Source organism: Sceloporus undulatus, chromosome 5 (genome assembly GCF_019175285.1).
Source record: "Sceloporus undulatus isolate JIND9_A2432 ecotype Alabama chromosome 5, SceUnd_v1.1, whole genome shotgun sequence".
Taxonomy (NCBI): domain Eukaryota; kingdom Metazoa; phylum Chordata; class Lepidosauria; order Squamata; family Phrynosomatidae; genus Sceloporus; species Sceloporus undulatus.
In genome coordinates this window covers 123,284,568-123,300,744 of record NC_056526.1, presented here as the reverse complement: position 1 = coordinate 123,300,744, position 16,177 = coordinate 123,284,568, and the positions used below count along the sequence as shown (strand labels likewise).

Genomic DNA, 16,177 nt, shown 5'->3' with positions numbered 1-16,177 from the left:
GTCGCTTTCATCTATTGTTCCGGAAAGCTGACTCCATCCTTAATATGATATCCCTTCAAATATTATACAAGGCCATCATATCACCTCTTAACCTTCTCTTCTCCGAGCTAAGCATACCTAGCTTCCTAAGTCTCTCCTCATAGGGCATGGCTTCCAGACCCTTCACCATTTTCAAACATGTGACCTTCTATTTCAGTCTGATATGGAAGAAGATAGAAGAACTATAAACATATGCTACTTTTTCACAAAACAAAGCATTGAATTTGATTTACTGCCACCTTGAAACCTGGGTTTGAGAACATCCACCATCTAATTGCAAACCAAAGAACCTAAATAATCTATTCTATATAATGTGTATATCTCTCTTTTGCCAAGTAGGTTGGCCTTTTCCGAAAATCTGGGGTCAAGTCAAGAATCCAGGCATTACGACAGATGAATGAAAGTTCAACAGGCAAGGTCAGCTATGAAGGGCAGTCTGCATATGATGTGGCTGACATGCTGAAGCAGTACTTCCGTGATCTCCCAGAACCACTCCTGACCAACAAACTTTCAGAGACTTTCTTACAGATCTACCAGTGTAAGTCATGGATTTTCATCAGTTTCATTTTTAGTCATCTTTAAATATGTCTTCTTAGATACATAATTTCTCAGACTAATATGCTAAAAACAACATGTAGTTTGATATTTTGGACTGGATAGCCCTTGTGGACTCTTCCCGCTTTTTGGTTTTATATCTCATTATGTATATGCAAATGTTCCAATAATAATAATAATAATAATAATAATAATAATAATAATAATAATAATCCAAAACCTGTCTGTCCCCAATCATTCCAGATAAGGGATACTCAACTTGTATTAGCATTTATGTTAATAAAAAATTATTATTTTGTAAATACGTGGAGTGGGCCCTTATTTGCCTGGCAAAAACTGACAATACTATTCATGGTGTGGATGAGTCTAATATTTCTCAAACTTCCTGGCCTGCATCCTATAATTTCTGCTCCAAAACAACCTAGCACCAATTACCAATCAGACATCGGTAAGCGATTGCCCTCATTCTGCTCATGCATGTATTTCCTATCAGCCCTAATTATTTACTTTATTTATCAAAGCTCTGTACAATAAAATAAATTTAGGACAATAAATAACAATAACTAATTTTAAAAGGTTAATCATATCCTAAATCATTATCACTTGAAACCAGATTATGTAAAAGAACTTAAAACAATTTAAAATAAAATAATGTGCAAATTTGATAGAATCAATTTGGCCCCAAAAAACTTTAATAAAAATACATTTTTCAACCAGGAAATGAAGTGACATCAACATTGGGACCAATCTGAGGAGAAGTTATTCCATAAATAGGACGTCACAACTAAGAATCTCTCTTCCATGTCTTCCCACATATATGTATGGGACACAAAGGAGAGCTCCTTCAACAGATCTCAGTTCCCAGGCACACATATAGTCAACAGAGATAATAGTGAGGGATGATGAAGACTGCAGTCCAACATTTGGAGGCTGCCCATCCCCATGTATAGCAAAGGATACAGAGATTCTTGCATAGAGTCCCATGCATGACACCAATTGCTGTGTGCAAGTATAGTGGTCCGTCCACATTCGCAAACTTGACATTCGTAAATTTAGTTATTCACGAGCTCTCTCCTGGCCCTGCCCATGCTTGAGACAGCTGTCCTAAGCATGGAAGAGGAGGTGGGAGGGGCTCACCCTATTTGCGGATTTTCCACATTCGCGGAAGTCTTGTTCCCCTAACCCACGTGAATGGGGAGGGACGGCTGTATATGTGGATTGGGGCATTAATCCAACACTGATATTAGAAAAAGGAATAGAATGACTTCCCTCTGAGCCCTCTTACACAGAGAAAGGGGGGAAGAGAGACTTCATTACAACATAGCACCCATTCTTCCTGAGTTAAGGTGGGCCGAGTTGGAGGAGTTGGGAGGAGCCTTTGCCACAAATTTACTGTGAATTGGCAAGAATATTCTACCAGGGACCTTCAGCCTGTCCATGTCTTGCCTGTTGAAGGGAAGAAGGAATTGCCTTGTGCCTTTTTTTAAGGCATACATGCCTCCCCAAGAGGAGCTTGCTACACAGTTTGGAAACCAGTGCAATAGTCTCTTGGATGCCACTTGCAATTTTCTTCCATATATATACACACGTGTGTATGCAGGTGTTTAATAATTTCAGTTTTATTCACAGCTATGCATTTTTATACATGGTCCCTAAATGTGTGTGCATGTGCTCCTGCACATGTGTGTATAAGTTGGTGCTGTGATTTTGTGTGCAATAATTATTTGCTTGTTTGTTTTTCTGGTATTTTCATTTTTAATGTTGGCTTTCCATTTTATTAAATTCTGTATTTAAATTCCCCCCTCATGTTTGTCACATTCCCAATTCTCTTTGATAATTAGCAACAAAATGGATCAGTCTCTCATAGTTTTCTCCAACTATGCAGGGCTTATTTTTTTTTAAAAAGTCAAGAATTTGTCCTGACCACTCTTTCTTCTGTTTTTAAGCCCAGAGTTGTGTGATTTATAGCCACCTTCCATTCCTAAAAAATTGTCCACTGAAGCAATGCTCTCCGCTTATTGAAGGTCTGTCTGGATATTTTGTGGTGCCAAAGTTGGGAATAGTTTAAGGGCTATTTATTTTAATTGCCTCCATGATTGAGGAATTGGTGTGCATGAATTCTTTTGCAGCCCAAACTAGCAGAGCTTACTCTTTGTGTATCCGTCACCACCCATGTTCATAAAATGGAGAAGCCCCCATCTAATTTAATGGTCCTTTTTTGCAGGTCTGCAGAAGTGTGTGGCTCTCAAAATTAAATTCTAAATTTAACTCTGGAATATTTGGAGCGTTGTTGAGTCTCTTGCTAGGCAGGAAATACCTGAGGGCAGTTAAGCTGTTGACCAAAAAAATCCAAAAACCTTCATTTGCCATGAATGGTATGCAGTGCGCTGAAGGAAATCACTGCAGACTGGAGTCAAAAATAGTTAAAACTAGAGTTTGCTTTGGGATGCATTCATGCTATATGTATGGAAAATCAATGAGTTGATGAGAGGATTACTAATCTTCTGCAGATGTGCCAAAGGACCAGCGTCTCCAGGCAATCAAGGCAGCCATTATGCTTCTACCAGATGAGAACAGAGAGGTCCTACAGATCCTCCTATATTTTTTGAGTGACGTCACGGCTGCTGTGAAGGAAAACCAGATGACGCCAACAAACCTTGCTGTGTGCTTAGCACCTTCTCTTTTCCACTTGAACACCCTGAAGAGGGAAAATTCCTCACCAAGGTAAGTCTCATCCTGTTGGCCTTGCTGTTGAAGTACTTAAAATATTCTTTCTTTTTAAATGTTTGGAATTCCCCTTCAAAACCAAAATCACTCTAGCATTTGTGTAAATGGTCTCCATTGAACAGCATTGTGAGTAATAAAACAGCAGTAATTATAACTAAGAGTTAGTATTGTGTAGTGGTTTTAACATTGGACTACAGTTGTGGTGATCAGAGTTCAATTCCCTGCTCAGCCATGGAAATTCACTGAGTGACTTGTGGTGAGTCACACCCTCATTCCCAGACAACCCACCACCACCACCGATAAATTCACCTTAAGGTCGCAATAAGTCAGAAAGGATTTGAAGGCACACAACAAAAACAATTATAACTATGATAATCATTCATAAATTTATACCATTGCTTGATTTGATAAGAGGTGAACATGTATGTATAATAATAATAATAATAATAATAATAATAATAATAATAATAATATGTTTTATTTATAAACCGCTATTCCAAATAGATCATAGCGGTGTACAAGAAAATTATATAACAGTACAAGAAAAATCTACAATTAAGATACACTGTATCTTCAGGCCAGCCCCTGATGACACTGGGCCGGCCTGCTCTCTCCCTCAACGGCCGAAAGATGACAGTTATGGAGGGAGGGCACTCTGTCTTCAGGCCAGCCCCTGATGACGCTGAAAATCCTATGTTCATTCATAACAGATCTTGGAAAGTCTTAGAAAAAATATATTTTTGGACTACTACTTCTCAACCCACCCAATCAGCACAAGTGGGAACCATAGTCCAAAAAGTAACAGTTTCAAGCTATGGATGCCCTTTTACAGTATACGGATGTAGCACTATGATTCCATTTTAACTACTATGAATCCTATAGAATCCTGGGGTTTGTAGTTTGGTGAAGTGATAGCATTTGCTGAAGCACAAGAGCTCTCTGGATAAGCAATCTAAATACTCCTTCCTAATCTCAGATTCCAGGATTCCATAGGTTGGAGCTATGGCAGTTAATGTGGAATCATAGCATTATAATTGTATAATGGGAAATCATAAGCTCCTGGTCTTGACATTCTATTATAAATGACAGAAAGTACTGAATATTTTTATTTATTTGTTCAAGGGACTTATCTGTCACCTCTCAGCCCACCAGCCCAAAATTAAGATGCAAATTGCATTTAAATAGAGTTCCTAAGACTTTCAGATTTATATATTCATATAAAGGAGTATCTTGGGCCAGCAATACATTGTACCCAGCCTTCCCACTAACCATTAATTAAATTTGTGTTTTAATAGGGTGATGCAGAGGAAGCAGAGTCTAGGAAAACCTGATCAGAAAGATTTAAATGAGAATTTGGCTGCCACACAAGGCCTGGGACACATGATTGCTGAGTGCAAGAAGCTGTTCCAGGTGACTTTTCCACTATAAATCTATTTCTATTAATATCTTGCATTGAACTCTTTGCTCTGTTCTTGACATCATAGTGTCCCATTGGGCAGCTAGTGGGACGTGATTGAAAGGGCAGGACCAGTCCAGACATTGGGCAGAAGGGAGCAGATGGTGGGTGAAGCTGACAGCCACTCGGATGTTCGCCAAAGTAGTCTACTTCATGCAACTTGTTCAGAACCCCCAAGCCTGAGCTGTAAAAGACTAGGAAGCTATATTATCCATCCAGTAGCCCTTGAAGGACCGCAGCTCCCATTGCACCTGCTCCAGAAAATAAAATTCCCCCAAACACCCTGTAGGGGACATGGAACATTCTCACCATATTGTTGGGCCTTCCTGGGCCTCTAGAGGGCATTTTGGGTCATTAAATTGCTTTTTTTTAATTTGCAAAAAAATGTTTTGATCCCTATAGGGTACATAGGGGCTCTGGGCATAGTGGAAAAACTCTTCACTGCCCGGGGGGGGGGGGACCTTAGCACCATAAAAATAACCCTGGGGTCCATAGTTTTCCCACCCCAGTCCTAAGCCATCTTGTTGCCCTCTAGTGAAAACATTGCCCCTTCACTGTCCAAGGAAGATTCAACTATCAGTTTAATTGAAATCTTGTAAGTGGAACTCAGGGCATCTTGTTCTTTACCTCAGACATACAAAATACGATACTTCCCAAGCAACAGATTTAGGCCAGCAATTATCAGTGAACACATTGCCTAGAGTCTCCAACAGCACAAATAAAATATTCTAAATGTCTGAGATAATGTCATCAGTTGTGAATCTCTGACTGTTTTCTCCCTCTTGTACCTCTTCCCCCTGAACTCCTCAATTCTTAGATCCCTGAAGAAATGAGCAGATGTCGTAATTCTTATACAGAACAAGATCTTAGACCTCTGAGCTTGGAGGAACTGGGGAAGGCTCATAACTCCGAGCCTGCAGACTATCGATCTTACATCCAGGACTGTATGGATGATTTGCTCAAGGAGATTAAAGATAAATTTAAAGGCTGGGTCAGCTGTTCCACCTCTGAGCAAGCTGAGCTTGCCTGCAAGAAGGTACTTGGGCATAATTTCAAGATTGTTGTTAGGTATTAGTAATGCATAGATTTAAAGGCACTTTGTATAGAGTGAGGGAAAAGAAAGAAAAGGAAACCACCCTGGACATGCATTTTGAAGAAGGGAAACGGAAATGACCTTAAGCTTGGAAAAAAGATTACATGTAAATAATGACTCATTGGAGCTCTTCCCAAAAGTGAAAAATATGACACAAACTGAGCTGAAATCACATTTGCTGATTTGGTTACCAGCAAAATGTTACACTGGAGGCAATGTTTAAATCATTTAAAATTATTAGTAAAATGTTCATGAGTCAAAAAGTTGTATGGAAATCAGTGGAAAGGCAGTATGGAATTTAAACTCTTTGCCAGCATATATCCAGGCCATTGGTTGAAATACTATATAATCAGAAGTTTTCAGGTAACAGTAATCTGTTCTGATAAGTGCAATAAGCATTCAGAAAGCAACACTCTCAGCCTTGTTCCAGTGCTACCACCACTGCGTTTGTTCTCCTTCCAGATACAAATTTTGTGGTGACAACAGCTGAGAAAAAAGAAAGTTGCAGGAAGGATGAAGTTGTCAAATATTTTCCACAAGTGTCATAGCTTATACATTTGAACAGTAATTCTCGGATGTCATCCATGGTTTTTCTTATACTGTACCTTCTGCAGCATGGAGATCTTTTCACACTATATGCTAACCAGTGCATGACACCTTCATTTATTTTAGACTTTTCTATTTTACTTCATTAAAAAAAACTGAAGAAAGAGTTAAAGATGGTTAATGGCAGGGTACCACATTACAGGGGTGGGATGTGGCCATTGCTTCTCCAAATGAGAATTTTGCCCCCCACCCCAGGAAATTTTCCTTCAGGCCCAAAGTTCCTAGAATTGACTAGAATGGGGCTTTCAAAATCATCCGCACCTAGAACTCTTATACTTACTGTGTTAGCATTTCCTTTGTAATTTGCCTGTTCCTTTAGATACGTAAACTGTATTTCTAAATGATCAACAGAAGTTTTAACTTACTGCAGTGCTAGAAATATGGGGACTGAAAGGAAATCTTGTGGGAAGGGATTCTTATTTAAAGGCCTCTGTAGCTAACCCCTGGGGTAGATACTGTATTGCTTGCACCTCAGAGGTGTTTTTATGCCTGTTCTTTCCTATAAAAGTCCTCCCAAACATATCTTCTTCTGATTTTAAAAAATCGAAGAGTTACCTCCAGAGTGGCAAAATGACTTCTACATAAGATGTAGCCCCAGATCCCCCTATTTTGTTACACATTTGTTTATTTTTCTCAAAACCGGAAGTGGACTTTCATCTACTTCACACAGTTGCCATATTGTGAACCGCTTTGATCAAGAAGGAAAAGCGGTATACAAATAAAGCTTTTATTTATATTATTTATTATTATACTTCGAAGTTTGTGGCATGGTTAGAGGAAGGTGGTGTTTTGGCAGCTCATGGAAACCCCAGAAGAAACCTGGAAGAATTGCCTATTCTCTGAATTATGATATAGTTTAGAGGGTGGGCAACTGTGCCAGACTCAAAACCCATTTTTATGTCACCGAATCCTCTAGGGACCACATAGATTACCAAAAAGCAAAATGAAAATAGCCTTGCAACCCATTTAAAAGATGAAATGTCACACTTGGAAACTTCCAGGAGCACCCTTTCATTTGCTTTTCCCCCCCCCCTTTGGGGGGGGGGGGGGCAGAAAAGGCTCTGGAGATTCTGAAGGGGCTGAGGACCACAAAACCCTCCTTTTTGCCACATGTTGGGCCATGCTTTGCTCATTCCTAAATATAGAGGATTCTAAACTTGTGGTTTGGGTTTATCATGTGCAAGATTGGCTTCTTCATTTTATTTACATAGAGAATTTCACCTTGCACTAATCAAGCACCCTACCCTTTTTAATCCGGTCATTGTTGGGTCACTTTATGAATTATGCTTGCCAACCCCCTTGCCAACCCATAAATTTTACCATTGTATCAGAAGGGGTAGAGATGAAATGCCAGCTAGATCCTCCATTTTATTTTCAACTTGGCTCAATTAAGAAGGTAGTCTTTAAAGATTAACAGTATCAAAGAGTTGTTGAATTAAGATTATTAACTGTACTAGAGCATAACTCAGATCCCCATGGCAATGTTTTTTAGGTTTGTGAGGGTCCACCCCTACGGTTGTGGAAATCCACTGTTGAAATCCCTGCAACACCTGAAGAGGTCTTAAGCCGTATACTTAAGGAACAGCATCTTTGGGATGAAGATCTTTTAGATGCAAAAGTGATTGAAACTTTGGACAGCCAAACGGATGTTTACCAATATGTGCAAAACAGTATGGCGCCACACCCTGCCAGAGACTACGTAGTCCTCAGGTAAACCTACAAATTTGTAATAAAACAGAAAGAAGAACTTGCTCAAAAATAACAATCTTCACACATATATTGAGTCATCTTTTTCTTTAATATTTGTAACCCCTTCCCACCTTAAACTGATATCTGCATCCATGCGATCTTTCACTGGCCAACATCCAGTTAGTGACATATGCATGCTAAGTTGTGCAGACAACATTGCACATTGAGGATTCTAGTTGCACATTGCAATTGTGCATTGTTGTTTGCACAATGGCACCGACTCACTGATATGTGTTGTTTAAATCTGACATAGTGTATCTCTGCATGCAGATATTTATTCTACACTGGTGAGATGTTGGACTTCAACCACATTTTGTTTAATATATTTTTACTTGCTGCTTATCATGACTAAAAATAGCCAAAAAAATCCTTCCCCTACCTTTATAAAATTCTGCTTGTTTTCAACAGGACTTGGAGGAAAAACTTATCTAAGGGAGCTTGTGCACTTTTAAGCTCCTCAGTGGACCATGGTCGTGCTCCAGTTCTTGGTGTCAGAGTAAATGTGCTCCTGTCCAGGTATCTCATTGAACCCTGTGGCCTGGGAAAATCCAAACTCACCTATATGTGCAGAATTGATTTAAGGTAAACTTTTTCTTCATTTATTCTCTTCTTCTATTATGTGTGAGCGCTTGTCCAGCCCTCTATATTTATTGCCATGTCACATGATAGTTTGCAATGCCGACTAGTGCCATATTGGCTGTCTTTCCCCTTCCTCTTGTGTATGTTGAGATCATGTGCCCTCATCCAGGTGTCATTGAATTACAACTTCCAGAAACCCTAGCATAAGCAGTGGTAAGAGCACTGAGAGTTGCAGTACAATGACATCTGAAGGACCACACTATCATGTAGAAAGATAACTAACCAGTGGTGATAGGTGTCTGCACTACTACAGTGCACCCGCATCATACGCGGGCACCTTTTACATGGCTTCCAGCTTATGCTGGAAGCCCTGTGCCATTCAATGAATGGTGTGCGCAACCACAGCACTCACGCCACCACATGCACGAGCCCCATTATTCTTAATGGGACTTGAGCATAGGCGGAACTTGCATTACGTGGCGGAGTCCGGATCAGGTCCCTGCATAAGGCAAGGGACCACTGTATATTTCCTGATTTACAGTTGCTCTGGATTTTTTTAACAAAAATATTTATTTATTTATTTTGCATGCATGTTTTACTCATACTTGCACAGTGACATGGGATTTTGTAAAAGTCATTGCTGTAAAAAATGTGATTCCCTTGTTAGAATTCCATTTTTCCTCTGATATAGACTCCTGCTTTGGGAATGCTTGTCTGATTTTTGTCCCTTCAAATAAAGGCAGTTATTACCAGCTTCATTTGCTCTGTTTCTTTAAAACAGGGGCCATAAGCCTGACTGGTACACAAAGGCTTTTGGACATATGTGTGCAACAGACGTGGTTAAGATCAGAGACTCTTTCATTAATCAGAATCTTGAGGCTAAAGAAGGAAAATCCAGGTGACAACCGAAGCAAACCAACATTTCACTGGCATACACAGATATTTTCAGGAACTGTTGATTGTGTGCCCCAGAAAGGATCACAGTGTGGCCTGTTAAGGCTTGTCCTGAAGGAGGAGTGTTTGGTTTGACATTCTCACTCAAATGTCTGTGGCAGTACCATACATTTTAAAGCTGCTTCCTGTTGGTGTTAGGCCTATAGTGTAGGCCTTGACTGGAATATATTGGATGGTGCAACTAAAACAAAGAAGTAATGTTATACATGTGTGTGTTTAAACAGTGTGAATTGCTTCTGAGAAGCAAAACTCTTAATACATAAATATATTTCTGGAATATAGTGGAAAGGATTCATTCGTATATAATGTTAGCTTTATGTGTATATCTGTGTGCCATTTCTTGAGGGACCATTTCATCCACTAGATTTGTTGGCACTCATCAGTGGGTTCTTGCTAAAGTAAGTGAAGGAAGGTTTGCATGGAAGTAGAAGTATGAATTGCTGAACAGAGTATTAGAAAACAGAACAGTAAGTATCAGTGTCTGGCACACTTGGAAGCAATTGGAAAGACTTTAACATGTGAAGGAGATGTTCCATTAGAACCCTTGACCATGAAAAGCTTCAGATCTTCACTCTTAGGTTCTGTATTTCTCATTTATTTCAAAAAAAGGAAAATGGAGACTTCCTTGATATGGTAAAGAAGAAAAAAGGCAGAACACCTAATGCTGATGTGACTGACTTAATTTTTAAAATGCCCAATGCATTTCAACATATTTCTTTTGCAGTGGCAGTAGTTCTGTATGTGCACAAATATGAAAGCTTCCTGAGCAATTACAACCAGACAGATATGAGCTCATTACTGCAGGAAACTAACAGTCATTCACAACTTCCCCATGGGTCCACTTATATAAAATATCTATTTGCCATGCTCAGGCTTCATGTTTTTCGGTGTTCATTTAAAATATCTTGAATATACAGGTGTACCTCAGTTAACAAAGTAGATATATTCCTAAACATTTGGTTCAAAAGGCAGATATAACATAGAAAGAAGAGGGATAGGTTTTTAACACCAGAGCAAAATATAAAGGAAATAAACAAAAACATTAATCTTCTAGAGACCGGTTGAAGACCTTTTCCAAAACATAGGAATGTCTGTTTTTGACTTTTTTTAACCACATACATCTCACTCTGGCTCACTACAGGAGCAAAGATTTCTGAGTCTTCTGCTGAAAGACTCAGGATGAATCACTAAAAGCTTGAACATCAGGGGTTGTCCTATACTTTGCTTACTGAACTGGGAGTGGGTTCTGAGAGTCCATTACAACCACTTCCTATGTCTCTCTCCCCCAGTTAATCTACTGTGTACTATATAGTGTGCCCTTGGTATCCACTGGGGTTTGGTTCCAGGCTCCCCATGGATACCAAAATCTGTAGCTACTCAATGGTATAGTAAAATGGAGTCCCTCACATAAAATGGCAAAATCAAGGTTTGCTTTTGGGAATTTTTTTTTTTAATATTTTCAAGCTGTGGATGGTTGAATCCATGGATAAGGAATTTGTGGATACCAAGGGCTGACTATAAAAAAAAATTTTAGTTCCAGTAAACCTTTGCTGGCATCCTAAAGTCTCCTGTCTGATCCACCTCTTGGGCTGGTGCCACTGGGAGATTTTCTCCTCCTTTGAATGGGAAAGAGCCCACTTCCAGGCATCTGTGTCCAAAAGCCTTCATAAAAAGAAGATTCACTCTCAGAGTGAATCTAACTTGTTACCTGAGGTATGCCTGTATGCTTCAAACACTGAACATGCCGAAAGTGACAGCACCCAGAATTTTAGTTGTCTTAGTGAGAATGACTGAGAACTATGGCCCTTGGGAAAAAATACATACAGGGTTGAGTCTCCTTTATCAGTGCTCCAAAATCCTCAATTGTCCATATGGGTGGTTGAGATAGTGAACCTTTGCTTTCTGATGGCTCATTGTAAACAAACTTTGTTCATGTACAAAATTATTTAAAATGTTATGTGTAAAATTACTTTTGGACTACGTGTATCAGGTATATACGAAACATAAATGAATTTCTTGTTTAGACTTGGACCCCATCTCCAAAGTATTTCATTTTGTATATATGAATATTCCAAAATCCAAAACACTTTTCTGGCCCCAAACTTTTTGGATAAGGGAGACTGAACCTGTATTTTGAAAAACAGTGGGCCTTCTTTTTCATTGTGTCTGATGTTTGGCTCTCTTTTCGACGCACCTAATAAATGGCTGCTGTTTACTGTATAGTTCAGCACCTGCTAAAGTAACAAACAGGAATCTTATTAAAGTCATCTTTCTGAATGCTTCTCATAGGAATAAACAGAAAACAAGTGACACAAGAATAGAAGTGAAGCTGCTTTCAGTAATTCAAATATAGCACTGGATATTGTCATAACTGGAGGATTATAGAGTTCAAAAAAGTGTAATGGTTGTTGTTGGGAATCTAAAGGTATATTCCAGTCTACTATAACCATATAACCTCACTTCCTCACATGGTTTGAGCAGAAACTTCCAAAATATTCAGAGATTCTGAAGCTTTTTTTTTTTTAATGTTGTTCGTTGCCATCAGATTATGTGGCACAATGTGAAAAACTGCAAGTTAGGATGAACAGAGGCTTCAAAGGATGGAACATTCCATTGTGCAGGTCACTAGTTTTCAAAGGAAAACCGCAGACCTGTTAACTATTAATATGTGCTACATCAGCCAGGATAGCAATAAGAAGTTATTAATGATATCTGGTCAGATATTTGTAGAATTGTGCTGCTGTTATTGTTTTATCACTTTGAAACTGTAGATTGTCAAGTGTTTCCAGAAAAATCAATTTTTTAAAAACAAAAATACATGCAACAAAAGATTTCCAACATAATATAATGTGCAGTGCGTATTAGTAAGGAACCCCAAAAATCTTTGGTGGGGTGCAGGAGACATCCTTTTGGCCACAGAATGATACCATTTAAAAAAATAGCACAAAGTGGGAATGAAGAGTGGGCCACTGGTCTCTTCCTGATCATTTGAGACTATTCTTCAGCAGCCACTAAATATTTGGTTATTATGAGATAAAGTAAGCATAACACTTGATCTTAAAATAACACTGGTCTTGCCATTCAGTGGGTAATATGTGCCCAAAAGCAGGACCTTGACTGTGGCTGTGAATCTTGTCTTCCCATGTCCAAAACCCCACATGGCACTCCTGTATAAGGATCGTGCTTCAGTGTAAAGATGCAGTATTAGTGTAGAGATGCACTGAACCAGTGTGAGTAAAGTGTGAATGTAATGTGGGCAGTGATTGGTTTGTGTATTTGTATGAAGCAAATCTGTAGTTGCTCTTGTTGGAGGACTCTGTCCCTTCAAACCCTGCCTTTTTGTCATCCCTGCTCTTCTCCCTGCAGCCAGAGATGACTGCTGAGATACCGTCTTGTACCAAAGATAGTGTGAAAAGTTGGACAGATAGTTCCATCTTGCTGACTCACATAAAGAAGTGTGCAACCTTGAAGTTGCCACTTTCCCCTACCTTCAGGCAGAGGCATGGCTGGAACCAGCCCTTTGTTACCATTTTCAGTGTTACTTAAGTGTATATATAGTATGTGTGATGAAGAATTGTGGTGTTTTAACACGTGATGTAGAATTCTTAGCAATAGCACTCTTGCCTGTCCTGTTTTCATGTCAGCATGTCTTACTTGTGTCCCTTGCCTTTCATGTGTTCCTCTGTGCTCATGCTCTCCTCTTTGTGTGTTACAGCACAACTTGTTTGCTCAGATCAGCTCAGGATTCAGGAGCAGGGAAACTTGCAATGAGGAACATAGGCCAGGCTAGGGCACTTCTTTGTATGTTGATCTACTCGCAGCTTAGCCAAATTAATGTTTTTTTACTTACGGATCCCAAAATCCCTCTGTCATCATGCCTGGTGCCATGCGGATGGATGGATGGATGGATGGATGGATGGATGGATGGATTATAGGATTTGTGGTGAAAAAAGTAGCATTGCAAAGTTTGGGTCCACTTGCTGTAAGAAATGTCATGGGGTAACATTCCCCATCTTAGCTTCTCTCTAGGGATTCTAGCTTCCCTATAACAATTTCAGAGATGAAGCCCTTTGCAAGAGACGCTACCCAGGAATCAGGATTGTTTCAGATGTGACTTGCAGACAAAATTGTACTAAATGCTATCCTTACAACAGTAGCCTAAAAACATTTATTGAGCAGCAAATCCATTGCGGTAGCTGTGGACCTCACTACCAGGCAAATTGTGTTAAGGATTGCACCATATAGTATTTCTCATCAATAGGGAAACTTTGTGTATTCTTTGTATACTTTTTACATGTTTAAATGTGTAAAAATATGTATGTTGTATATACCATCCTGTTGTAAACATGTATACTTGTTCACACTTTATTGTCCAAACATAGATAAAGCATGAAAGTAATTATTTAAAATATACTTGTATTTATACCTCAGATACTCTTGGGGGGCAGGCAGAATGTGTGTACCTCAAGTTGTCTATCCTTCCCTCCACCATGTAAATATGTTCTATACAGTTAAGGTCTAAGTAAAAGGAAAAAAGTTTATAACTTGCTATTATTATGTCTGTACAAAACATAATCAATAAATGCACTATTAAATGTTTACGTTTGTGAGACATTTGAATTCTGCTCCATTTTATATCACCTACACTTCCTAAATTCTCACAGATTACAATGTTTAAGCCAGGAAGAAGCAACAGGCCAGGAAATTGGTCTATGGGCCAAATCTACCCTGCAGGCAATGTCCAACCACAACATTTTTTTCCAGTTGTATGAGTAGAAAAGTTATAGAATCATTCTTATTAAAACATTTTTATTTAAGCAAACTTTTTAATGCTTAATCAGGGAAGGTTTTTAATGTAGATATATACTTTAATCGTATTTTATAGTGTTTTAATGTACTGTTTTTATATTTATCTTGAACTTTTTGTGAATATTTTAATGTGTTATGGAAGCCACTTTGGGTCTCAGCCTAGGAGAAAGGTGACATATAAATAAAATAGCGAAGCATTTTCAGCGCATGGCCATTCAGCCTCTGCTTAAAAACCTTCAAAGGAGATTCCACCACACTCTGAGGAAGCATGTTCCACTGTTGGATGGGAACATTGTTGGAAAGTTCTTCCTATGGTTTACATGGAATCTCTTTTCTTGTAGCTTGAATCCATTGCTCCACTGTCAAGATGACATCCCTTCAAATGTTTAAATACCTGTTATCTTTCCCTTCCCCAGGCTAAACATACCCAACTCTCTAAGCCAGTCTTCATAGGACATGTTTTCCAGACGTTTCACCATTTAGAACACCCTCCTCTGGACATGTTCCAACTTGTCCACATCCTTCTTGAATTGTGCTATTCCAGGTGCCACAATTCCAGGTGATGTCTGACCAAAGCAGAATAGAGTGGTACTATTACATCCCTCAGTCTAGACACTATACTCCTATTGATGCAGCCTAAAATCGCATTAGCTTTTTTAGCTGCCACATCATACTGTTGACTCATTCAACTTGGCTACTAGGACTCCTAGATTCCTTCCACATGTACTCTTAAGCTAGGTGTCCCCCATCCTGTATCTATGTGTTTCATTTTTTTCTGCCTAGATGCAGTACATTATATTTCTCCCTGTTGAAATTCATTTTGTTCATTTTGGCCCACCTTTTAAATCTGTTAAATTCAATTTGAATTCTAAACCTCTCCTCCGGAGTATTAGGTACCCTTCCTAATTTGGTGTCATCTGCAAATTTGATAAGTCTGCCCCCTAGTCCATCATACAAGTAACTGATAAAGATGTTGAATAGCACTGGGTCCAGAACTCTTGCATGTATATTGGTCTTTGCTTTATAAGACTACCTGGGTCTCCATTTTATCCTACATATAGCACTATCCTGTTGCATCAACAAAATACTTTCTCAATTGCCCAGGAATAAAATCAATAAGGTTGTGCATACAAGGTACAGGACTTTTTGACAATGAGTCTATTACCCAGAAGTTGGCTTCCATTATAGTTCCTTGGACAAGTCTTCAAGAAAACTTTGAAGGCACACATGTTTTGTTTTTCTTAATTTTTGGCTTCTGATTTCATATCTATCCCCAGTTGTGTATTCTTTTACATTGTTTATTTGGTAATGTGTGCTACTCTAAAGATAATGTTAAGTAAGTAAGTCAAGTATATTTGAAGAAATTGACAGTTTACAGTTGACCCTTCTTATACATGGATTTTTTATACATGGATTCAAGCATCCATGGTTTGAAAATGTTCCAAAAAAGTATAAATTTCAAATATCAAACCTTGATTTTCCCTTTTTTATAAGGGACACCATTTTGCTATGTCATTATATTTAATGGGACTTGAGCATCCACAGATTTTGTTAGCCACGGGGGGTCTTGGAACCAAACCCCAGCATATAACAAGGATCCACTGTATTTA

The 16,177-nt window shown here is 38.9% G+C and overlaps 1 protein-coding gene across 5 annotated transcripts in view; it reads left to right on the top strand.

The window, feature by feature from the left end:
- DLC1 (DLC1 Rho GTPase activating protein) overlaps positions 1 to 14,357 on the top strand; it is a 295,066-nt gene extending 280,709 nt beyond the window's left edge. For all 5 annotated transcript variants that reach the window (XM_042467912.1, XM_042467913.1, XM_042467914.1 and 2 more), the window contains 7 exons: positions 379 to 577; positions 3,105 to 3,318; positions 4,617 to 4,731; positions 5,595 to 5,813; positions 7,969 to 8,186; positions 8,634 to 8,807; positions 9,586 to 14,357. In XM_042467912.1, coding sequence (XP_042323846.1) covers positions 379 to 577; positions 3,105 to 3,318; positions 4,617 to 4,731; positions 5,595 to 5,813; positions 7,969 to 8,186; positions 8,634 to 8,807; positions 9,586 to 9,706 — 1,260 coding nt within the window. In that variant the 3' untranslated portion in view covers positions 9,707 to 14,357. The remainder of the gene's footprint in view (positions 1 to 378; positions 578 to 3,104; positions 3,319 to 4,616; positions 4,732 to 5,594; positions 5,814 to 7,968; positions 8,187 to 8,633; positions 8,808 to 9,585) is intronic.
- The last annotated feature ends 1,820 nt before the right edge of the window (positions 14,358 to 16,177 follow it).